Source organism: Gossypium hirsutum, chromosome D01 (genome assembly GCF_007990345.1).
Source record: "Gossypium hirsutum isolate 1008001.06 chromosome D01, Gossypium_hirsutum_v2.1, whole genome shotgun sequence".
NCBI lineage: Eukaryota > Viridiplantae > Streptophyta > Magnoliopsida > Malvales > Malvaceae > Gossypium > Gossypium hirsutum.
This window is the reverse complement of record NC_053437.1, coordinates 55,110,865-55,136,229: the sequence shown is the minus strand read 5'-3', so window position 1 is coordinate 55,136,229 and position 25,365 is coordinate 55,110,865. Positions and strand designations below refer to the sequence as shown.

At 34.5% G+C, this 25,365-nt stretch overlaps 1 protein-coding gene and 1 long non-coding RNA gene across 3 annotated transcripts; one reads left to right on the top strand and one right to left on the bottom strand.

Moving 5' to 3' along the window:
* Window positions 1-2,390: 2,390 nt before the first annotated feature.
* On the top strand, window positions 2,391-6,961 carry LOC121213951 (uncharacterized). The gene is made up of 2 exons (XR_005909533.1): window positions 2,391-3,102; window positions 6,431-6,961. It is a non-coding gene; the product is annotated as an uncharacterized lncRNA (long non-coding RNA).
* Window positions 6,962-14,626: 7,665 nt separating this feature from the next.
* Window positions 14,627-24,058, bottom strand: LOC107921785 (E3 ubiquitin-protein ligase UPL3). 2 transcript variants are annotated; one of them, XM_041087455.1, is made up of 19 exons: window positions 22,805-24,058; window positions 22,350-22,460; window positions 22,129-22,245; window positions 21,875-22,045; window positions 21,629-21,790; window positions 20,798-21,046; window positions 20,554-20,675; window positions 19,038-20,469; window positions 18,736-18,831; window positions 17,072-18,625; window positions 16,699-16,923; window positions 16,504-16,608; window positions 16,280-16,360; window positions 16,116-16,184; window positions 15,903-16,031; window positions 15,287-15,409; window positions 15,130-15,195; window positions 14,887-14,963; window positions 14,627-14,808 (listed from the first exon to the last, which is right to left on the bottom strand). In XM_041087455.1, exons 1-17 carry the CDS (start codon window positions 23,714-23,716, stop codon window positions 15,130-15,132), a joined length of 5,724 nt encoding a protein of 1,907 aa, XP_040943389.1. In that variant the 5' UTR covers window positions 23,717-24,058; the 3' UTR covers window positions 14,627-14,808; window positions 14,887-14,963. The 2 variants fall into 2 exon arrangements, with proteins under 2 accessions (XP_040943389.1, XP_040943388.1); XM_041087454.1 differs by having other exon boundaries at window positions 14,887-15,195.
* Between the last annotated feature and the right edge of the window lie 1,307 nt (window positions 24,059-25,365).

Below are 25,365 nucleotides of genomic sequence, written 5' to 3'. Positions count from 1 at the left end.
TAAAAATTACTAAAAATGGGTTTAGATTGCCTACCATGCAAGAAGGCCAAATTTTTAAAGCATTTGAAGCTTCCAATATTTCCTTCCATGGTGGCTCATTCGGTGGGAGAGAAGAATGAAAAAGAATGGAATTTTTCTTTTCTTATTTTTATGTTTTATTTATTAATTTAATGTTATTTTAATTATAAACTTTAATTTAAACAACTAAAACCACTTATTCACCGTCAATCATAATTGTATATGGAAATATTACCATTTAAATCCCTTCAATAATTCTATTTAACTCACTTAGCAAATAAAATTCAATTTTTGTAGCTTTTACAATTTAGTCCTTTTCAATTAATTAACTATCTAAATATTAAAATTTCTCAACGAAACTTTAATAGAACCTTAATAACACTCCGTAAATATTTATTAAAAAATTTACTGCTCGGTTTATAAAAACGAAGTCCCGATACCTCATTTTCTAAAATTACTTAACTTTGGGGTCTTACCACTTGAACCTAATTGTTCTTCCATTTAGCACAAATCATTAAATCAAATTTTTATCAATGCACCATATAATATTTGTAAATATTAAATAATAATATTTACGGACTCACACATCAAATTTGTGGCCCCAAAACCGTTGTTCTGACACTTTAAAGAAATAGGTTGTTACACTTATTGTCGAATCTTCTACCGAACATAATAGGAAAAAATGCCAAAGAGAAATAGATCAATGTCGATCATTAATCAACCAGACTAACAATACCTCTGCTTAACGTTATGGTTAGTCAGCATTTCCATATAATAAGAATCACATCTGAAGATAAACAATTGCATGTCTCTGCGGATAAAAGAACATATAGAATACCCAGAGGAGATCGTTGTAAGACACTCGGCCATTACAGCTGCATTCAGATATATTTTCAATTTGAACACTATCCCACTGACTACTAAAGTCATTGATGATCCCACATTATTCCACTCCACTAAAGAACTCAATTCAGAAGAAATCCCGATTAACCCTTTTTTTTAGATATCATCCCTGATGAAGTCGACTACTAGTAATAACTTCTTCTTTACTTGTTAACCAATTCTCGACTCTGACCACATTATCACTCATTCAATCGATGAACTCTTCAGCTTCTCGCTTATGCCGAAGTATAAAATTTTAATAACAAAGGGGTGGAGATCGTAATGCCACAAAATTTAACTCTCAAGAATACACATAACATAACATTCATTATTAACGTAAACACTATGAATCTCTACTCTAACCTTTATGAGTTTCTAGTCATCAAAAGCAACTTTTAATTCAGATACTTGAGTATCGCTTTCAATATTATCGGAATTATCTCGGTTGGAAAATATCTCTGTCTAAAAGTCAAACAAATCTCATCAGAGTCAGGAAACATCACACTATCACAGGTTATATAAGACATGTATTTCTAAACTTCATACATGCTACGTTCAGTCCGAAAATCGACTAAATCATAGCTCTGATACTATTAAATGTAACACCCCTAACCCGTATCCGTCGTCAAAATAGGGTTACAGAGTATTACTATAAAACCATAACATAAAAATATTCATTTCCAAACATTTCATTAAGCATAGCAAAGTCCATTCAAATACATACATATCGTCCCTTAATCGAGCCATCGAGGCCTTAGAAACACTTTAGAAACAATTCGAGACTAAATCAAAAACATTTGGAACATTAAGGAAAATGTTAAAAAAGTTAAAATTGTAGGGGTCACACGGCTATGTGGCCAGGCCGTGTGACTCACACGGCTGAGACACATGCCCATGTCTCAAGCCGTGTAACAATCGAAGTAGGGACACACAGCCGTGTCCCAACCCATGTCTGTGCCCATTTAACTCTTTGAGTTGGATCACACGGTCAAGCCACATGCCCATGTGCCAAGCCGTGTAACACTCGAAATGGTCTCACACGCCCATGTGTCAAGCCATGTGCTAGGTCGTATAACTACCTGACATTTAAAACCTACAGGGGACACACGTGCCGAAGCTGGGGTAAGGGTATAAAAATTGTCCCTAGTCAAGAGGTAAGTTACAAAGTGACTTATCTCGAGACTATCCGGATATAGCCTTAGTGGGTGGCACTAGTTGCGGATGACATGATGGGTGGTTCAGAATGCTAAAGGTTTCCTTTTGTGCGTGTTAAGGATACTTTTTGAAGATGAGAGGTTACACTAACACCTTGTTTGGTTCTATGTAATGGCATAGCCATTACAATTCAATTCCATGGGCCCGTCATAAACCCTCGTTTGGTTCAATGAAATGTCTATTACGGATGTTGCTGTTTAGTTTTCTATTCCCACTAAACACTGAATAGAGGCGGAATAGCATTATTTGCCTCACCCTCTGAATTACCATTCAGAGCATGGTAGAAATGTTGAAAAAGATTATTTTTTTCATTTTTGCCCTCATTGTTTCATCATCATCTCATTTTTGCAGTTTCAACTACAGCCTCCATGTTCACTACCTTTTCCATTTACAAAGCCCTAAACACCATTTCCCATTACCAATTGTCTGTAGTTCTTTTACTTTGTTTTTCATTTTCTTCGTTCCTAAATTTTAGTTTAGTAACTCAAGTTTTTCTGGCTGTGATAAATCAAAATCCTCATCTATTTATTTTATTATCGTCTTTTGATATTAAAGAAATCATTACCTCTTTTTCTTCTTTGTTTGAATTTTGTTTATTTTCCATGCTTTAATTTTGGTTTCCTTATCTTTGATCTAAACAGGACCAAACAACTTACCTTCCCAAATCTGAGCTAGCGCCTAAAAACCTTGAAAAGGTTAAAAATAGAAAATTAAATAAATCAAAAGCACTCAGGATTCAGTACGGCTGAACCCTGTTAATAGCTTGCTTCCCCTAAATATTTAGACCGTGGAACAACAAAGATAATTCATTAGCTTAATCACATTGGGTATCTCTTATATCAACCTAAAATAAAGGTAAAAGTTATGTGCAGGAAGCTGTATGACTACGTTCGATATGATCTCAAAGAAATAGCTTTCCCTTCTTCATTGCCTAATCCTCCCTACATAAAAAAGTACCGCAAATTGACTTGGCACAAGCGCTTCTTGGTACTTTTCTTTTCCAATTTCTCTTCCACAGTAAGAGTTTTGTTTGCTTATTGATTTCTGGGTTTTAATGGTGAATGCTGTTAGATTTTGGGTTTCCCCTTCTTCCTTTATATAATTGTATTTTTTGATGGTTTATGTGATGGAGAAACTATATTAGTACTTTGTATTTTTTTTTCGTCATTGCTATTACTGTAAGCAAAACATTTTAAAATTCTGAAGCCTTTTTTTGGAAGAAAAAAAGCATGGTTTTTTTTACTTTAAATCAAGAACATATGTTTGGAAGTACTTTACGTTTAAACTATTAGCGATTCTACTCAAATATGATGATATTGCCACTTCCTTTCTATAATTTTTTTTTTTTTGCTTTTGTTCCATTTAACAAATTTTAAAGAAGCATAATGGAAATTTGAAATCTCACAGATGCTAGTTGGTGATCAGGGTGGAAATTAGATCATTGGGATATTGAAATGATCAAATGATTTTTATGTACTGTTTTGCTGACTTGATGGTTAACATAACCACTTTAATGTCAAATAATGCTCAAGAGGCTATTATTTGCCTATGCATTAGGGAATAAGAGGCATTTATTTTTAGTATATAATTAGTGAAAACCTGTCATCCTTCTTTAGGTCTTGAAGGAGGCCTCTAGGCTTTAGACTGCAAGTTGGGTAAAAGATATTGGTCCTGATCTTAGACCAAACGATTATAAGAAGGATGATGAGATTAAAGGTAAATCCAATGGAGATAAGAATAGGAGTACAGAGATAGAACCTTCGACCTTGGAGGATATTGGTGAGGAACTTTACTTTGTGGTTTCTTATCTTGAAATGTTCAGATGTATAAGTTGTCTGTAATGAATCAAGAAGTATATAGCATGACTTGCAAAATATACGGCATATTATATGTGCAATAAACCGTTAGATTCGTGCTTGAGACATCTTATGGAGGTCAATGAACAAAGTCTCGTAATGCTTGAGGTCAGTTAGGTTTTCATTTCAATTTCCTTCTTTAGTAGAACTTGTCTGGAGGTAGCATGGAATTTATTCATTGATTTCTTTTTCCTCTTGTTGCTCAAAGTCATCTGTGACTGCATTTTGTTTTATTATATTGTTAGCACCTGTGTTCAAGTCTTATATTTTACACTTCCATTGGCATATTTTTGGTGAATCCCTTCTTCACCAGGCAAAGGTTTAGTTGTTAAGGAAGATATTAAATTATTGTTTTTCTTCTAGCAGTCTTAGTTTGTAACGACTCGATAGTTGCAGGTGTCAGAAAATGCATTTTTGGGACTTCGTTTCGTTAATTGAACTTGTAAATATTAAATATTTACGAAGTCAGTTGAGTAGTTAATTAGGTTTTGTTTAAGTGAATTTTCATGAATTAAGAATAATTAGGTATAAATACTAAATTGCATATAGGATGAAAGTTAAATTATAGATTAAAGAAAAATTAAAAGGACTAAAGAAGAAATTTTGCCATAGTTTATAAATGAGGCAACATAAGGGTGAAATTATTATAAAATTTTAAGTTAAAGTTTATTATAATATGTTACTTAATATTTAAGTATATATATTATATTATAAGAATAATAAAACAAACAAATAAAAAAAAGAAAAAGGAATAGAAAACCAAAACGAAACAGAAAAAAAAAAAAAAAAAGAAAAGGGATAAAGAAGGAGACGAAGGGCTTTAAGGTTTTAAAGTTTCCAAGTTCAATTGGTTAGTCAATTTAGTCCATTTTTCTTGTAATTTTTATGTTTTTGGAATCTCGGTATTAAATACTACTCGACTCATGTTGAAATTTTAGCAATTCTTGAGTTTTTAAATGTTTTTAATGTTGAATAATTTTAGTATTAGGGATTAAATTGATAGATTTTTAAGCTAGAAATAAAAAAGGATTAAATTGTAGAATAAATTGTAAATTTTGAGTAATAATGACTAAATTGTGAAACTTTTGAAATTTAGGGATTTAAGTGAAAATAGGGAGTTAAATTTAGTTTAAAGTGAATTTTGCATGAAATGTTTATCCTTTTGCAATGTGTTGGTATGTACCTAGGGTGTCTAAATAATAGTTATTTTGCGAATTATTTGTAAATAAGGTTATAAATATAATGTTAGTTTGGTATATATATATAAACATATGAAATTAAGTTAATGTTTAAGTGTTCATGAATAAGGCAAAATAAATTGAATTAGGCATGACTTATAATGATGATTTGAATGATGTTTTAATGATATGAAATGATGATATAATTGTGGTACCTATGAGGGTACATTGGTTAGGCACCTAGGACGTTTGTTTGATATGATTTGGATGTGTTTGATTGTGTTTTGAATTGGTTAAACGAATGATTTTTGAGTTGCTTATTGTCTAAGCTTGCAATGAATGGTAAACTTGTTGTTTAAGATACATTTGGAGTCCACACGGCCAGACACATGGGAATGTGGCTGGGTCGTGTGAGACACACAGCTAACATACAAGCGTGCAAGGCCATTTCGAAAGGGTATACGGCCTGGAACACGAGTGTGTGGCTTGGCCGTGTGACATAAGTCAAAAAGTTACACGGGTATAGACACGGGCTGGGACATGGTCGTGTATCCCTATTTCGAATGCCCACACGGTCCACACGGTCTAAGACACGGGTGTGTCTCTTGACCGTGTGAGTCACACGGCCTGACCACACGGCCGTGTGAACCCTACAGCTTTGAAAATTTTTAATATTTTTTGAAAAATTCTCTGATTTCTGAATTAGTCCCGACTTGTTTCTAACACGTATTTTGGGCCTCAATAGCTCAAATAAGGGACAATATATATGAGTTTGATTGGTTTATGACTTTAATATTATGTTATATGAAATGTTGAAATTTCTATCTGTTTGATCTGTAAACTCCGGTAATGCTCGATAACCCGGTTCCAACAAGGGATACGGGTTGGGGGTGTTACATAGTTATCTGGGTTTCATTGTCTAGAGCCATTACCATGACGATCATACCGTTATCTTATGCTACCTAGGTACCTTTTTTTTCTTCTTTTTGGTATCATTCTGAAGAATGATAGAACGATGTGCCATCTACCAATATTCTATTTTCTGAACATCTTAATATATTTCTTTAATTTATTTTAGAAAGAAAAATTTTTAAATCATAATAATTTTCTACTTATTTTGTTATCATTTACCTTATTGGTACAGCTTCTCTTTTCAACTAAAATTTTTTAGGCCAAATTTCTCTCATCTCACCCTTTTCTCTCTCTTATTTTCCCGATATTATAGTTTATCTTGTTGAATTTTACATTATTTTGATGTTGTCTATGGAAATGATTTAATAGCAATTGCTACAAGATGAGGGATGGAGACTTTGAGGCTTGCTTTACAGAGGTTATACATGACAAGGGCTTCTGCATATAGAGATGCTCTTAAGAGTTTCATAGAAGGATATCAAGAAGCTATCCAGCAGATCATGGAGAAAAAGGAATATTCTTCTAAAACATAGTAAGAAGGCAATACTGATAAAAATTCAACTTGATGGCTAATAAGTGCATAATCAGAGATGCATGTGAGTACTTCTCCAGCATACCTATTGTAGATGCAAGTTTAAAGATTTGGTGGAGCTGGGTTGGCATGAAATCGCAAGAATGATACATGTCCTGAGAATTTTCCTGTATTGAGAAAGTGACCTTTAGAAACTACAAATTTAATGGGAATCTCCATTGACAATGGTGATGCTCTTTCCTTCTTGTCATTTCATGTTTATTAATTTTTTTGTAGTTTAGTATTCAACGTGCTTGAGCTTGGAGAAATGTAAAAGAACCTTAATGCTTTATGTCTTTGTTAAGTGCAATTGAAAAATTACTTAGATATCTGCTGCCAACTACTTGATGATCTTGTCTGATGAATGAGTTTTAATCTATTCATTTTTGCTACTTCTAGTTTCAATACATTAACTCTATTAATCTTAGTTTGAGGTGATGTGAATGTGGTTAGTTATTTCTTTGTTGTTCATGGATTAGTAAAATAGCTTGATTTGTTAATTATTGATGCTCTTGAGTAAATTCAGTTTGGTAAATGGATTCGATCTGCTGTGCAATCTACTATCTTGGATCAGAGTAGCTCTTGAATTATTTTCTATTACTCTCTATATGCTAGATAGTTTGTTTCTTTGGAGCTTATTGTTACTCAAGGTACCAAGATTGCTTTAGAAGGATTCACACGCACTGTGTGTTTGAGATCTCAATGAATGATCTTCAAGGAAAATGTGTTCATTAGGATCCACTACTTCATACTTCATGTGGTGCTATATTGCACGATCATGTTTCATCATCTAATTAATGTCACATGTTCGAATATGTAAGGTGGATCAATTTCTAGACCATCTTATATATGGTATGGTCAATGAAAGCAAAAATGCTAATGTTATCGAGGTGTCTTTACTAGATTTAATTGGTATTGCTGTGTGTGAAAAGCTAGTATTCTAGCAGTCTAGCTTCCATGTTTTTTTGTTCTAACTCTAACGAACTTAGTTATGTTGGTGAAAAGTTAATTGGTTAATAGATTAGCTATGAAAAGCTTATAGCTTAACAACCTAGCTTTCAAGAAAAGAAATTGAAAGGAAATTATTTAGATTAGCTATAAAAGTCCTGGAATTTGATTTAAAGTAAATGTGCAGTAGCCGTGAGTTGTAGACTTCAAGGCTTAATCCTACATTGGAGACTATCACTAACATGGATATGATATGACAAGTAATACATCTCTTTGGTGATTCTTTCCCACTATTTAGCTCTTTGTACATTAATAGCATTTTAACAATGAAAGATGATGGTATTCTGTGTTATTCACATGTAAAAGGGTATCAAAACATGGTTGTTCATTATGTTTTATCATTGAATTTAATTATTAAGGTTGTTCATTTATATTGGTATCAAGTACTATCTTCTGTATTGAGAATATGACATGTGGGCTGAACATTTGACAATAGTTCTCATTTCTTTCTTTTGGGGGCCAGTACATAGATAAGGGTTCTCTAGGGGATTTCTTGAAGTTAGATTATTGTTAATCATTCATTCATCTTCTTTCTATATTGATATTTATATTTTTTATAATAAAATTTAAATGTAATATTTTTTATTAAATTAATAACAATTACTTCCAGTCTAAATTTATGCCTTGTCTTATTAATCGAAATGATCACACATATTCCCATTGATTTGATGAATTAAAGTAGAATAGTTTATACGTATGTGGTGTTTAACATTTTTTCTGTCACAATTTAAATGAAATGAGAATGTGAAATGTAACATTATAATGTTTGTTATATGTACCAAAGTATCGATTAAAATTGTTACTTAACCCGTAAACTAACATTTAAATAAAGTCATTATTTCTATTTCAGTGTCTACATTTTTTTAATCACAAGCTATTTATTACTTCTAATGTTTTATTTTTTATTGTAGAATAATTAAATTATTTATTTCACTAATGATATTTTAGTACATTAAATATGTATTGCAGTTTAAAAATAATAAAGTAGGTTATGTATTATTTTTATAATATTATATATTATGATTTTTTAATTCATATAATAATAATTATATTAGAATCTTATTAAATTATATATTATTTTATTAAATTGTATTTAATAATAATTATATTAAAATATGATTAAATTATTTATTATTTTTATTAAAATATATTTAACAATAATTTTATTAAAATTTAATAACAATAACAATAATTATCTACCAAAAAGAAATTTCTGCTAAGGGTATTTTGGTTATTTAAGCCTTTTTCATTATACTATTACAACATCTATTGCATTCAACCAAATACAAAAATACTATTAAAGCTCTATTTCATTCCATTCAATCAAATAATGAAATTACTAATTACAACTCTATTCTATTACAATTTTATTCCATTACAATTTTATTACCTAAGAGTTTTAGAACCATTCAATCAAATAATGAAATTACTAATTACAACTCTATTCTATTAAATTTTATTCCATTACAATTTTATTACCTAAAAGTTGAACAGCAATTTTTGGGGAACAAGGCTAATGATGGGTTGTGTCATTCAATGGCACATGTGTTCGAACGATATTGGTTGTGAGGTGTCGGAGTGTTTAGGTCATAAAACGCATTATTATAGGCCTTGTCTTCAACAATCAAGAAATTTTGGGATTTTTACTAAAATATTATAAAAAAATAAAAAAAATTACCAAAATATTATAAACTTTTTATTATTTATCAAAATAATACAAAAAAATGGAACAGTGAAAAATCGGATGCCACAGGCGGCACCAAAGGTGCTTGTGCCAGAGACGGCACAGGACTAAAATGTAATGATCTAAAGTTTCAAGGACCTGATATGCAAATTTACATTTTAAATTTTGAAAGTGAATTGGTGCCGCCTGTAGGTGTGGCGGCACTAAAGTTGAAATGTGGCTAATTGCCTTCTAAGCCCTCCTTATTTATTATTTTCTTTTTATTCCCCTTCAACGCACTTTTTTATTTAATAAACAAGCCCTCAACCTATTTTTTGTAGTTAAATAAGCTCTTAATATATGTTTTTTTACTCATAAAGGCCCTTTATTTTATTATTAAAGTAAATATATTTTACCTAAAGTAAAGCTATTTAAAAAAGTATAAACTAATTCGCATTTTATGTTTACGTGAATTTGATGAGAATAGTTTATTAAATAAAAAAATTTATGTTTATCAAAGGCTTATAGCTATAATAGTCCCTTAAGAAAAAACCAAAAAAAGTTACTAATCCCCTTGACTTAATTTGAATCCAGTTGAGCTCTTATCATTAACCTGAAAAATTAATTAAGCTTACATTAATAATTTTCACATTTCGTTACATTAACCATTAAAATCAATTAACGGACCAATTAGATGACGAAATATGATAGGCTGTGATTTAATCTTTCATATCTCCGATAAAAATCACAAAAATATCTATCTATAATATATATAAAGCACGAGTCTTGAAAAAACTTTTGAACTGACAAAAATATCCTTTATTGTTAATTATATTACTAAACTACATTAGAATAATAATTTATTAATATTATTATATAATAATAAAAAGTAAGATTAATTAAAATAATAATATATTAATGTGAAATTAATTAATTTGGTCATATATTATAAAGGCTCTACTTAAAAAAAACATAATATATTATTAATCAATAAAACTATAAATCTATAAAATCATTGAATATAATTGGATGAATTTAAAATAATAAGAATTCAAGTTTTTTAATTAAATAAAAATATTTTTTATATATAAATACTCTTTATAAATTTAAAAATAATTATAATTTAATAGAAGTTGTGAGAATTATAAATTTCAAAATAATTATAATTTAAACTGCAATTATTATTAAAAATATTGTGCTAATTTTAAAATAGAATTGTTATTTAAATAGAACTCTAAGCATAAAATATATGAAAAAGACAAAAAAAATTGTGATAATTATAATTATAATTTATTGTTAGTAGTTAAAAATTTTGACATGCTACTTTTATTAAAGTAAAGTAGAGTTATTACTTAATTAGAATTCTAAGTATCTTAATTCTTAACTAATATTAGATTTAATTAAAAATTAATAGAAATACCAGGCATGCTTTATTGAAAAACCAAAAGCAATAATAAAACTGATCACCAATAAAGGTAACCCAAATAGAAAAATAAATTATAATTATAAACTATTCTCATCAAATTTAGTAAATTTTTTTATTTAATAAATTATTCTCATCAAATTCACATAAACATAAAATGCGAATTAGTTTATACTTTTTTAAATAGCTTTACTTTAGGTAAAATATATTTACTTTAATAATAAAATAAAAGGTTTTTATGAGTAAAAATCATAGATTAAGAGCTTATTTAACTACAAAAATAGGTTGAGGGCTTGTTTATTAAATAAAAAGTGAGTTGAAAGAGAATAAAAAGAAAATAATAAATAAAGAGGACTTAAAAGGCAATTAGCCACGTTTCAACTTTAGTGCGGCTATAGGCACCAATTCACTTTTAAAATTTAAAATGATAAATTTTCATATCAAGTCCTTAAAATTTTAGATTATTACATTTTAGTCCTGTGCCGCCTCTCGCAAAGACACTTTTGGCATCCAAATTTTTACTGTTCTGGTTTTTTTTGTATTATTTTAGTAAATAATAAAAAGTTTATAATATTTTGGTTTTTTTATAATATTTTAGTAAAAATCCCAGAAATTTTGCTGCTTCAAAATTTCCCGAGTGTTTTTGTGTTTTCTCAGCAACTGTTCTTCAAATTCTTCAAGTGCCCAACCTTTTTTTGAGCTCTTTCTTCTCTCTTCTTCTCATTCTTGTCCCTAATTCTTGTTAAAATTCATGTTTTCAAGATAAGACTTCACCTTTTCTACGTTTGTTTCCCTCTTCTATTTCGTATTTTCCCGTTAATCATGACTGAAAACAATCGTGGAAGGGAGGCCAAAACTTTGAAAGCAACAGGGAAAAGGTAGAGAAAGTCACCAAGAGAGGTGAATGAATTAGTGGTACGGGGTCCTTCCAGTGTTCCACTACTGAAAAAGAGGCCAAAAGGTTGCTCCGCTGTAGGTGGTTGTTGCAGAAGCGCCATCGTTATGATTTTAGCCTTTTTCTGAGCTTTTTCCTCTCTATTCTTCTTGTTCTTGTCCCTAATTCTTATTTATGCTTGTTTTTGTGCTTTAGGCTTAATATTTTCAAGATAAGACTTTGCCTTTTCTACGTTTGTTTCCCTCTTCTATTTCGTATTTTCTTGTTAATCATGACCGAAAACAACCGTGGAAGGGAGGCCAAAACTTCAGAGATAATAGGGAAAAGGTAGAGAAAGTCACCAATGGAGGTGAAGGAATTAGTGGTAGGGGTCCTTCCAGTGCTCCACTACTAAAATATAGGCCAGAAGGTTGCTCCGTTGTAGGTGGTTGTTGAAAAAGCATCATCGTTATGATTTTAACCTCTCGAAGGGGTCCTATTTCTTTAGTGAAATCTATGGGCCTAAGTATAGCGGAGGGAGGCCAGGGTTTTACCTATCACTTTATGTGCTAGAAGTTGGGTTTCACTTGCCTCCCACTCGTTCATCATTGAAGTTCTCTCTTGCTATAAAGTTTCTTCTGGGCAGTTAGTTGGGGCTTCTTGGTGGATCATCATTGGGTTCATCATTCTTTGCCGCAAGTGGGGAATGTGGTCCATGCTAAGGGTATTCCAAAACATGTTCCATTTGGTGGGGTGAACAGCTGCTAACGAGCCGAGGTTGATGTATTTCTCCTGACGCCAAGGCATACCCCAGATAGAGGAAATTTTGTACGGGGGGATCAATAATATGAGTTTAAACCGTCACAAATACATTCTGATGGAACTCGAGTTCGACAATGAGTCCGAATTACCCATCAAATGGAGCCTACCTCTTACGAACTCGTGCAACTACAAGTCCCCGTTGAAGGGTTACGAAAGGGTTTCGAGGAGCAATTCATAATGATAAATAAAAAGGATATCCTCGTTGTCCCCTAAAACATCACCCTCCAAAAGGTCTTCAAGTATTGTATGTTCGACAATGACGAGAATGGGTACTAGAATGCGATTTCGGACGGGGCTTCATGAACGACGAGTCATGAAAATCTCATGACCAATCATGACCCTTTAACGCAGAGGAAATGATGGCTCTAATTCTCCGCGGACTAATGGAGGAACTGTGAGATTATATTGTAACATTTGCAAAGTGTTCAAAACATAAGTCGATGATCCCAGAGGTTATGCACCATTCCTTACCCGTCATCCCTCCAAATGATAGGGAACCATACGTCGTTGTGGGGGCAACACAACTGTTGCCAGTGGAAGATCCAGTCAATCTACTGCTTCTCGTAGCCGAGCCCAGGCTCCAGATGAGGAAACATCTTCCATGGCTCATGTCGCGACTGATATTTCTTCAGATGAAAGGGATGGGGAGGAAGAAGCCCCCTATAAAAATGTCCTTCTGCTAAGCGTCGTTATGGATATGGAGGCTATCCACGCCTACTTTCAATGATAGAAGGAGTGGTTAAAGATAGAGGGTTGGATGAGGGGCACTATGATCGAGCCCCTAAATCTTCCTTCTATCCTTCCTTTTATCCTTTATAAATCTTTTTAGTGTTAGCATTGTTTGATTTTTGCTGAATATGATTATGTTATTCCTTTGCGCAACTACTTCAACCCCTACAAGGGGACAAATGGATTCTAGTCTCTTCGATGTTTATGCTAGTGCCACAGGCACCACTAGCAGGAAAAGATTGAGGAAACAGTCCAGCAAACCATCCAAAATATTGCAGTACTGAAGGGCGAGGCCAACCAAAGCCTGAAGAATTATGCATCTGGGAGCATACTACTCCTTTACCAAGTGCTGTTGAAGTTTCCATAGTGACGAGTGAAGGGCAGCCCAAAGCCTCAGTGTTTTGCCCCAACATCCATTCTGAATGATCAATCTCACACCATATCACAAACCCGGAAGTAGCTCAACCCAAGTGAATCTTCAAATGCCTACTACTATTCCTTAGGTATGACACTTGTGCTTTTTTATTGACTTAGACTTTCACCCCAACTTCGACATGTGGCAACACAAGAAGCAACTTAAAAAGCACTCGTGAACAACCTTCCATCTTAAATCATTTTACTGGTCATGAACCAGTTACCTGAATACCTCAGACCACTTGCTTTTGCCCTCTAATAGGCCACCCGCTTTCAACCACCGGGCTCCTGACCACCAACCATGAATTGTCCATAAAAACCACTGAACATAACCTCATAACATCTCATCAAAGGAATGTCAAACAAAGATCACAGAGTACTATGATTGACGACACCATCTATATTGTCGATAACATGACACTATTAAATAAGGGAAAAATACCTTATATATACCCCCAACACAAAATTTGTGAAGGATCTCTCTCCTCTTGTAACTTAAACCGCTTAGTTAACCTTCTCCCCTACGACCCTTCACAAGTGAACGACGTCATCACCACCACCTCCTTGTTGAAACACTAACATCAGCAAATTATATAATATTCAAATGATTAAATAATTAAGAACTTTTAAATTTATTAAAAAAATCTTTAAAAAACTACGAAAATTTTTCCAAAAAATTGCAGCAAATTACAAAAAGTTGCTATAAAAGAATTTTACGAAATATCTGAAATAATCTTTCAAATTTTTTAATAATTATTTGAATATTAGATTTCTTTCCCCCCGAATAAAATGTGAATGTTTAACACCATATTTGACTCTTTTTTTCACTTCAAAATAATACAAAGATCAAATCACCCCATCTATTTAATAGGAATTGAATCTCCATATAAAAGTTAGTGTTAAACCTTTAAAAAACAAGTACCTTCTAGACATTTCTTTCGATTTCCTCCCCCCACCCATGCCAATTTAAAAATAAAAATAAATTTTCATCATTTATTTACTTCAACAATTTACGCCCATGTAACGATATATATGTAAATATATTATATCTTACGCCCATGTAACGATATATATGTAAATATATTATATCTTACCAGCCAATAAATTGTCAAACCAAAAGAAAAAAGAAAACATACACATAAACTTCCTATTTATATACAAAAGTTTAAGCAGCTGCCTGCCTGAACCAATTCTCCACAAAATCCGCCTTCCATTTTCTTTTCTGCTTCTTCTTATAAGTCATCTGATAAAAAAACATTAATTACGCACCCATCTGGAAAACATTTATATATAAAAAAAAAATTTAAAGTAATTCAATTACCCAGAATTTGGGGGGCCTATGGACGCAAATTTTGGATGATCCACCATTAAAGTAGAAACGGAGCTTTGCCAATGCCACTAATTGTATGGAAACATCAGTGAAGAGAGAAACCATTATTTGAGCAAAATTAATACGCCACTTGGAAATATCAAAAATGATCGCAGCAGGTGAGATAAGTTGACCCCACATTGTGTTGTTCAGAACTATACTACACAATTGTATGTTTTGGTTGCGAACACTCACTCATGATAAATCAAAAGATCCTTGCCCTTCGTAGATTGCATATAGCAATTTCTTATACATAATTTCCTGTTCACACACCACCGCTTGGAAATAAGATCATATAAAAATGTTACCAGGGATAATCATACAAAAATCAATCTGCACTGATTAATAATACCTTGGAAGAATATGGAGGAAGCTTCAAGTAATTAGCACAAGTCATGACACTGGGCAAGTCATCATCTGCTGATTCTGAGGGTCCACTTCCATTGGAAGTAGCAGCAATTGCAGACGACGAATGCTGCAATCAGATTTCAGACAAACCGTCAATACATGCCAGACAAGAACTCAGCTTTATATACAGCTGAATGAAAAATTTACTGTTAAGCTAATAATAATACTGATGATGATCTATGTTACCCCAAACTCGGAGGATGTACCAATGTGTCTAAAGGTGTGACTCAGTTTTTGAAGTTCTTTTATATATATAGTATAATACTATCCATATTCCGATGCGTCAAGCACAGGTGTCCATGGGTACTATAGCCAAAATGAAAATTCCAGATAACATAGTATTCATAGTACATAACTCTCTTAAGGTGCAACCTTAAAAATATTGAATCCAGTTTCACGTAAAGAGACTACTTAAAAACTAACATAAATAAATACATATGTAAATCTCATTTCAATCAGACTTTCATCTTAAAAAAATTCAATGATGAGCAGATAGAACAATTAACAACGTAAAAGAAAAGAAACATTGATATCAACTTTCTCAATCCAGCTCCCATTACCTTTCTAACGATTGTAAGCTTTGGATTCAGCATTGCCAGACCACCAGGTGGAAGTCTAGGCGCACCAGTAACAAATTGGCAGAAGGCCCGCTGTTGCTCTGGTGTAAATTCTCCCATAATTTCAAGTAACTGCAAAATTACAAAACCAAACATCATTATGGAAAGAACAAAGATCCCAATTATTTGAATAATAGGGTTATGAAACAAACATACATTAACAATTGCAGGGCTCTTTGCAGTATATCCATGATCGAATTTTATATGATCAGCAAGTGTCTCAGCCTGCATTATTTTAAGTTATATATAAAGATCCAAGTAAAAAAAAATAGTTCTAATCAAAGAAGTTAGCAATATTATCTCAGTAGGTGTCAAATTACCTCCCACAACTCTCTGCGACCACATAGCAAATAGTCCAACTCTTGGGGTGTAAATATTTGTAATGATGCAACATCAAAAACCTGCTTGTTATAATAATGGATATATTAACATTACGATGAATCTCAAAAACAGCTCCTTACATGCGAATAATTAACAAGGAAACCCAGGTTGAACATGATTTATGACTAGTCAATAAAACTCAGACCAAAGAAAGCAACTGGACCTGATTAAATCCAGCTCGAAATGCCTCCATTTGCCGAATAATTCCAGCCTTGACAGTTGCATCAACGACAAAGGATATGTATTCCTCTAAGTTATTGATATCCACCTGATGCATTTAATAGGATGTTAGCAGTTAGAATAGTCTACTGACAACAAAATAAAATAGAGGGAATAGAATGAAAAGTTGAATATATACAGTGCCATCCCCTGGTTTCAGTATGTATTCTGGATAGCCTGGAAGCGTAAAATCCAAACAGAGATCTTCTATCGGGGTACCACGGAAGCACAATTCATCAACAGCAGCACTACTTTCACCACCAGTCGATTCCAAATATTGCTTTCGACAAACAAGGAAATGCAGTTCTTGCAAAATTTTCCCAAACTCACCATCAAAAGACAGAATATCATACAAATCAAGCTCCTGCAATGTTTTATAAAATGCATCTTCAGCCCAAAAGTTAACAGATAGTCGTCGCAATAGTAGAAATGTAATAGGTATACAAATAAGCAATCTAAGCTAAAAGAATATTCAAATAGTTCTGCAAGTCAAAAAACTGCAAACAGCTTACTTGACCAAGCACAAGTTTGTAAAATGGTGTTGATAGTGGCAGGTCTAAAAGTCGCCCATCTTGAAGAGCTTTCGCCATCACACGTCCAAGTAGCCGGAAATATTCGATGACTTTAAAAAACTGGCTGGCTTCAGAAGCATCAGCATTTGGTGGCCAAGGTCGAGGGAACAACCCCAAAGGAGCTTGGACTATATCTCCCCCAACACTACCAGCAGTTTTCTCATTTTTCTCTTCATCTCCATCAATTTCCATTATTGACTTATCCCATGTAGAATTAGACCTCCACATTCCAAGTCCAACCTTTTGCAAATCATGACTTAATAGTGTATAGAACTCCAACGTTGGACCCAATCCAGTGCCAACTTCTCCAAAATATTCAACTTCAAGCACAGCTTTTTGGCTAGAATACATTTCCATTACCTTCGCAGCAGAATCAAAAATGCGGTTCCGGGAGACACGAACTTTTTGACGGTGTAATCTCCCAACCCTCACCTCCCTCTCATTAGTTGATCCATGGCCATCAGCACCCTGCTGCTGCTGCAGACGATATAACGCACGAGACAACCCAAAGGCAGTTGAATAGAAGTACTGCCTTCGTGTCTCGAAAGGAAATAAAAAGGGGCATGCCTTTGTCAACTGGTAACACCAGGAAGGGAGACTTCCACTGCAGAGAGCAAGGGCATCCTGTATTTGCCGAGCCAGTTTTGGAGTGAGTTTACCATTAATAAATTCCTCATAAGGAACTCTAGAACCAGGGGTACTCAACTCATCCAGATTTAAAATTTTTCCTTCAGCAAAACCGTCAGAAACTATCTGAGCTCTCAAACGAGTTGCCAGCTGATTCAACCCCTCTAATACATACAACAGTGTCAAGATAGTGTAAGTAGGATTAGATCTTTCTAGATCACAAGGAAGCTCCCCTTGCAAGATGCTATCTAATAGTGACATTCTATGAGTTTGGGAATCAGAGTTGGAACTGGGAGAACACGATTTAGTGGATTTAGATGCTGGGGCAGAACCTGAACCCCCTACTGATGTTCGGTCAGCTTGGGTGTCTGCCCTCTGATAAGTTATTGTGTAGATACCACTCCACATTCCTCTTCCGTCAGTAGATGTGAAATCACTACCACCATATCTCTCATCATCGTCCTCATCCAACACAAGCTGTCTTTGAATGGCCTGATAGATGGTCAACTGCCGGTTGAGCTGCTTACTACCAACAGTAAAAATCAATTTTGGAGGCTCATTAGAATTGCCAAACTGAGGACGTCCTTGCCGATCTCTACCTCCTCTAATACCTCTACCATTGGCAGATCCAAACCCAGCCATGGCAGCAGCAGCAAACGACATTGCACCCCTTGAGCCATAACTACTCCTAAAATCAGCAGAGTCTGAACCACTAACAGCAGCAGCTCTGCTGCTTGATCCAGAAGCAGCATTAATTTGGTTATCACTTGCTGCTGGCATGGTTGTGCCATCTTCAGCTGAATCGCCCAATTTAACATCGTGTACTTTATCTGGCATGCAAACAGGAAGAGAATCATCTCTGAGCACCTGTAAAGAAAACAATGGTTCTATCAAGCAATAGTAAAGATCAAATGAAGTTTATAAATTATGATAAACATGAAAGTGCTGCCCATTTCTACAGGCACAATATAACTTACGTCTTCATGATCATCATCTTCATCATCAGAAATATCATCATCTTCAATCACCAAAGCATCATCGATCTCCACAGGAGACAAATCCAATTCTTCATCCTACCAAAAAGGGGCAGATCATCATCAAACAGGAAATAGAGGGGAAAAAAGAATGCTCATTTACATGCAAACAAGAGACAAGTACAAAATAAAAATAAGGTTGTTAACAAATGATTATGAATTTAAACTAACTTCAGCATGGAAGACTTTACGATACAATAACTCAAAACACACCAGACTTCATATCTAATAATCAAAACACATACCTCAGACGTAGAGTCGCCATTTTCAGGTCTCATTGGGGTATCTTTATCCAGAACAGCTCTTCTACGAGCAGCATTTCTTGTTTGAGGCCCTCTTGACTCCTCTTGAGCAGGCTTCAAAACAGCCTTACCTTTTCCCTTTGACGAACTTGTGCTTTTCTCCTGTGATGATTCCTTTCTGGCAACATCTCCAATATTAACAGATGATCTGGACCTTGAAGAATGACGACGAGCGGTCGAAGCAGGAGTTGAGGTAGATGGAGAAGAAGCAACAGCCCCACTGGGCGTGTTCCCAGAGTCAGAATTTCCTACAGACACACACGGTTTTTGAGCATTGTCACTACGTTGAACTCGTGGCCAAAGAAATTCTTCAACAGCTGCTAGACTTGCTAATGGATCAATCATCACAATATTTGAAGAATAGTCACGTAGAGACTTCTCTCCTTGGGCTCGACAAAGCCGCAACTTAAAAGGCTGAGACAATGCACTTAATCCAGAAGAGAGGCGTGCACTCCCACCAGAAGACCTAGATGAATGGCTAAGAACTACAGGGAAACGCTCTACAGATGATAAAGCATTTTGAAGCTTCTGAACCAGGACAGTCATAGGAGCAATACTTCCTTCATCAACACTTGAAGGAAGTGCCACACTTATAAATGATTTTAATCGTTTAAGGGCTAGGTGACGAAGCTTGGGCAGGTTTACATCAGAAACTCTCTCCTGCGAGAAGTACCCACAAGAAAAATAGCTTAACAAGGCCACAACAACACCACTACCAATAAACTCAAATGTGGATACACCATCCCCCTTGCTTAGTTCTGCTAGCATCTCAGAAATCACATCAATCAAGTACTCTTCTTTGCTAGAAGAAAAATCAACCAACCGAGACCCTGAAGCTTTAGATTTTCCTTTTGCCTTAGTCTTTTGATCATCAACACCAGCATTTAATTTCATGCAGAGACTTTTTAAGTGTATAAGATCATCTGTTACTCCAACTTCAACAGCCCCAGGATCAGAGGGGAAATACTTATCTTTAAATGCTTTAGCACATGCACTTACTGCAGCACGAATATTGGAATTGGCTGTAGGAATTTCAACGGTATTAGCAGGTGAGCCAATATTTAAAGAGGCCTGATTTTTGGACTCCTCCACAGAACCTCCTTCAGGATTAGAGTTTCCACTGCGTCGTCTGTAACGCCTGGAACGTGATGACGTTCCAGATACAGAATCATTATCCTTCTCAAGAGGAGATGCTTGGGCAGCAGTGGCATTTTGGTTACCAATTAATACAAGCTGATCTACAGCATGAACAACACCCTCTCTGACAAACATTTTGGAGAAGGTTCCAGGAAGCTTTTCCATGAGGATCTCAGCAATTTGGAGGGAAGGAACCAAGACATGTGGATCTTTCCATGCTAAAACACCAGCCAAGAAGCTACAAAATCAAACAAACAGTAAGTTCCCATAACCAAACATTGCAAGAATATGTAAATTGCTATCTTTTACTTAAGGTGGACACCTTGATATGTTTGTCACACTCAACAAATTCTGAATCATCTCTGCACTGCTGAAGTACATTAGTTTTCCAATAACCGAGAGACATTTATGGCGAACTGGGCCATTGACGCTGGAACCATAGATCTGATAGATAAAATGATAGGACCATAAATACCAACCAAGAGAAAATCATGGTAAAGACGAGAATATATGTACCAACAAATCAACAGATAATCAAGGAACTGCCCTCCACAATGAAAACTTACCTGTATGAGAACAGGAAGCAGATCAACTCCAAACTGCTGAAGAAGTTCAGGTTGATCATTCAACAATTTCTCTCGGGCTGAAACTTTGGGAGCATTTTCATCAGAATTTTCTTGCTTGTCAGAGCTGGTAGCAGGAGACTTCATCAAAATAGATCCTTTGACAAACATATTAGAGCTGGCAGGGAGGGAAATTGTTCCTTGTGGCAACGGAGGAAGAAGTTCATTTGCCAGATTGACAATTTCAAAAATCTACACAAGAAGATAAAAATTATAGGACCACCAAACAGATAGGGGTAATATGCATAAGCTATTGCTAATTTACTATGTCCATGTAAATAATATAAAGTGCAAGAAATAAACAATATATTCAAAACAAGTAACTTATACAAACAAAATGAATAAAATAAAGCACGGATATCTATATGAACATACTCTAAAACTGTGACTTGATACCATACGTCTTAATGGTTATAACAATTTCCCCAGCACTGCTGGTATTAATTTAACATAGGAAAATTATACACATCATATGTACATAGGTATATACAAACAACAGGAAATAACAGCTACCAGCAATTCAGCTTGAATTAAAAACAGTCCAAATGAGTAACCTTAAACCACAATAAAAAAAAACCACTTACATGCAAGGTTTACATGAACAGATTCAAAAACTAAGAGTTGGAATTTTGTGTCTAAGGATTATACCGTTCCTCTACCACTGCTTATTTTAATATGGCGATTCGCATGTTACACACATCACATATTCACAGGTATTGGTAAATAACTTGCAATGACAACTAAAACGTTTTCAGCTTTAATTAAAACTGTTACCTGCTCTGCTGGTCTGCTTAATGCCGGCGGAACCGATGAGTTGGCAGAAATGCCAGAACCTGATAGTATATCTTTAAGTATGCCACTTATCCCAAGCAGAAGTAAAGTTTTAGCTCCTAAAGGAGACCCACTTGCACATGTTGAAAGCAGTCGAATTAAGCCCTGAATTCAAAAACTCAATTGTCAAGATGTTGCACATTAAAATGCATTGGCATATAGATAAGTAAAAGAGCAACATGGATTCACCGTATATGTCGGTGTGCTTAATGATGCCTGCCCACCTCCAGAGTTACTTGTAGAAATGAGAGATGCAGCTTGAGTAACCAGTCCATGATTGCATAGCTCATCTAATTTATCCGGGGATGATGCAAAGGCATCGGCAATGCGAGTCAAACAAACAGAAGCATGCTCCAGCACCTATAAACATAACAAAGCATAGGAAATCAAGAAGAGACACAATTTACAACAAAAGAATAGTCAAAAATGTATGTTACAGTTACCTTTGAATCATGATACTGCAACAGATTTGTTAATAGAGGTACAGCTTCCATGACATAATCGGATGCATCTGAAGGGAGTTTCTTGCACATATTTGCAGCAGTAGATAGTGCCACTCGCTAGAACATGGGATTAAACAGAAGAAACACCTTCATACGATTCTAAATTGCGAGAAATCTTCTTATAAATTATTAACAGTCAAAAATTTTCCCATATTAAGTACCTGAACCCCAGTGGAGAAGAAATCCAAGTAAGAAAGAACTGCCATGAGAGCACCAGCTCGCAAACAGGCAGTTGGGTGTTCCTGAGATATCTTCTTCAAAGCTTGGAGAGACTGTTTCCAGCATTTCAAACAGAAAGATAAGAATGCCGACTAGATCAAATCTACAATCTTCAACTTTCTAATTCAAGTCTACAGCTATGAACAATGCAGTAAATTCTTCATTATTAGAAAACCAGAAAACTGAATTTTTTTTGAATGGTTACTTAGAAACAAGCAAATAGGACACAGCTTTCAGATAAATGCTCAAACATCTCAAATTTATCTCCATCTATGGCAACTGGACCCAATTTCTAGTAGAATGAGATTGTCACACTCTAGTTTATAATGAAATACAAGAACTAGCGAGCGATACTCTAATAATAAATTATTTTGAAAGTAACCAAATAAAAACCAACCTGTTCAGCCAAGTCCATATACTCTATAGTGAGCAACCTGGCACAAAAACACGAAACAGCACCATAATGCACCACAGCAGCACATGAAGAAGGCAAAACATCACACAAATGGGTCAGCGCCCTTGCTGCAAGAAGCATAATATCAGGATTACTCTCATGATTAAGCAATCCAACGAGCACGGGAACAAATGAATCCACAGAAAACGTGCTCAAGGACTCCTCAGTCCCAATTGAAAGCATCTCGCAGAGCTGCGTCAACGCCTCCACTTGCTTCCCTTCCTCTCCATCAGCACGCAACCCAGACAGAATCTTCTTCAACCTCCCGCTCTGATGGGAAGAAGATGCAGAACCCATAGCCGATGACGGCAGCAAATCATCAAGCCCGGCACCAAGCTTCCTCAACAAGCCTTGTAACGCGCTGCTTGCTGACGTCAGATTCTGGTGCAAAATCCCTACACCGCCTTCGCTATCATTATCATCGTCATCACCTCCAGAGGTATCCATAATTAACCCTAAATTTCTCTCAGGGTTGTTAGAATTGTTGTCTCTATTATCCCTATCCCTATCTCTATCCCTATCTCTATCTCTATCTCTATCGCAAGCACTTGGATCACGTTCCTTTTCTTTGCCCCTATCGGAGGCGAGATTTGGACTGTCACTTGTCGTGGTCTGATTAGCTTTGCTGGGACGGCGATCGCGGCGGGAACCAGAGGAAGATTCGGTTGTGGTGGAGTCCATTAAAGCAGCGGCAGCGCGGGAAGTGCGAGAGCGAGGCGTTGTGGTAGTTGCAGCGGCTGGGGATGAGGAAGAAGAGAGACGAGCGCGTTTGTGAGAACGAGTGGTAGGACCAGAGGGGGAAGATGAAGGGGCAGCTGAGGAGGCCTCCGCCCGCTTCCGGCTGCGAGTTTCCATACAAAGGGGACCACCGCCCCTGGTAATCAGACAGCCACCGCGACAAAGATCAGACGATTCCTGATCCAATTGTTCGTTGCATCTCAACGACACCTGATCGAAAACCCTAGAAATAAAATTAGAAGCAATTCACAATTAAAATAAAAGTGAAAAGCTATAATCAACAATCAGGAAAATGAGGCCTTAATCTTAGTTTGGATGATAAATTGGGGGTGAATTTGTGAGGTAGTGGGGTGGAGGTTAAAGGCAAAGAAACCTGAAACCCTCAAATGAAGAAGGAATAGAGAGGAGGCTTTTTAGATTTTTTTTTTATTTATACATATTATAATATGCATTTGCAATGACTTTTCGTAAAGAAATATTAGGATTAAAATAAGGGTAAACAACACAAAAGTCACTAAATTATTAGTAAATTTATATTTTGAGTACTTAAATTTAAAAAGTAATAAAATAGTCATTAAACTATTTGAAGTTTTTATTTAAGTCACCAGATTGTTAAAATCGCTATTGTATAGCGTTTTTCTGTTTGCATCGTCTATGTCAATCGAAAGCTCTTTTTCCCCTTCTCTTCTACAATTTAGTTTTTTTTCATGAAATAGCTTTGAATATTACAAATTTGTGATCCAGAATCCAAATAGTTTTTTTTTCTAGTCTCTGACATTGACCGTCAGATCGATTTAGATTTAAGGTATATTGTTATACTCGTCAATGGGTATTGATTTACCATACCAATCATCAAATAATCGCTCAAAGCTTAATGTTAAACTTTAAAAAAATAAAAATGCAATTTAAATAAAAAATTTTAAATAGTTTAATGACTTAAATGAAAATTTTTAAATAATTCAGTGACTATTTTGTAATTTTTGAAGTTAAATGATCAAAATGTAAAATTATTAATAGTTTAGTGATCTTAAGTGTAATTTATCCTTAAAATAAAAGGAAAAAAATGTATACGATTTTTTAGAGAAAAAATAAAGAATATAATAGCTTCCACGACGGTGAATTCTTCTCCGCTTGGAGCGTCTCAATCGGGTTGCTTTAGATATTTGTTTTTATTTTTTTTCTTTTTAAGCTGACTCTATATCCGCATTTAAATTCTTTTTTTTTATTTTGAATTGCATATATTATTCCCTTTTTTAACTTTTTTTTCACTTTTTTATTTATATAATTTATATCTATACTCAATTATCTATAGAAAAAAAATCTATTTTCTATTTTTATTTTATTATTGAATTTTAACTATTAAATCATATTTTATTAAAACTAAAAATACACTTCGTATTTCTCTTCTACTCTTTTCAAATGATGATTTCCTTTTCTTTCAGGTTACGGATTTCGAATGTGTTATTGTAAAGGATATTTTGAATTCTTATGAAATGGTGTCGAGACAGATCATCAATATTCATAAGTCAGGCATTATGTTTAGCTCTAACACTAAGCTTTCAGTTCAAAATTCTATTATGTCGGCTTTGGGAGTGTACAATCTAATTTACCATGGGCGATATCTTAGTCTTCCATCTTTGATTGGGCACAACAAAAGGCAAGTCTTTTCTTTTATAAAATAACACTTAAGCAAGAGAGCTCTCCGTTAGAAAAATAAGTAACGATCACAACAAGGTAAAGAGGTAGTTCTCAAAATTGTAGTTCCG

Bases quoted from the DNA above. Each gene is read 5' to 3' on its own strand.
- LOC107921785 (XM_041087454.1), bottom strand. From the start codon at position 23,716: ATGGAAACTCGCAGCCGGAAGCGGGCGGAGGCCTCCTCAGCTGCCCCT. The intron at 16,924-17,071 runs GTAAGCTGTTTG...AAAACATTGCAG, and splicing joins ACAAACTTGTGCTTGGTCAA to GAGCTTGATTTGTATGATAT. The intron at 16,609-16,698 runs GTATATATTCAA...TAAATGCATCAG, and splicing joins TGAAACCAGGGGATGGCACT to GTGGATATCAATAACTTAGA.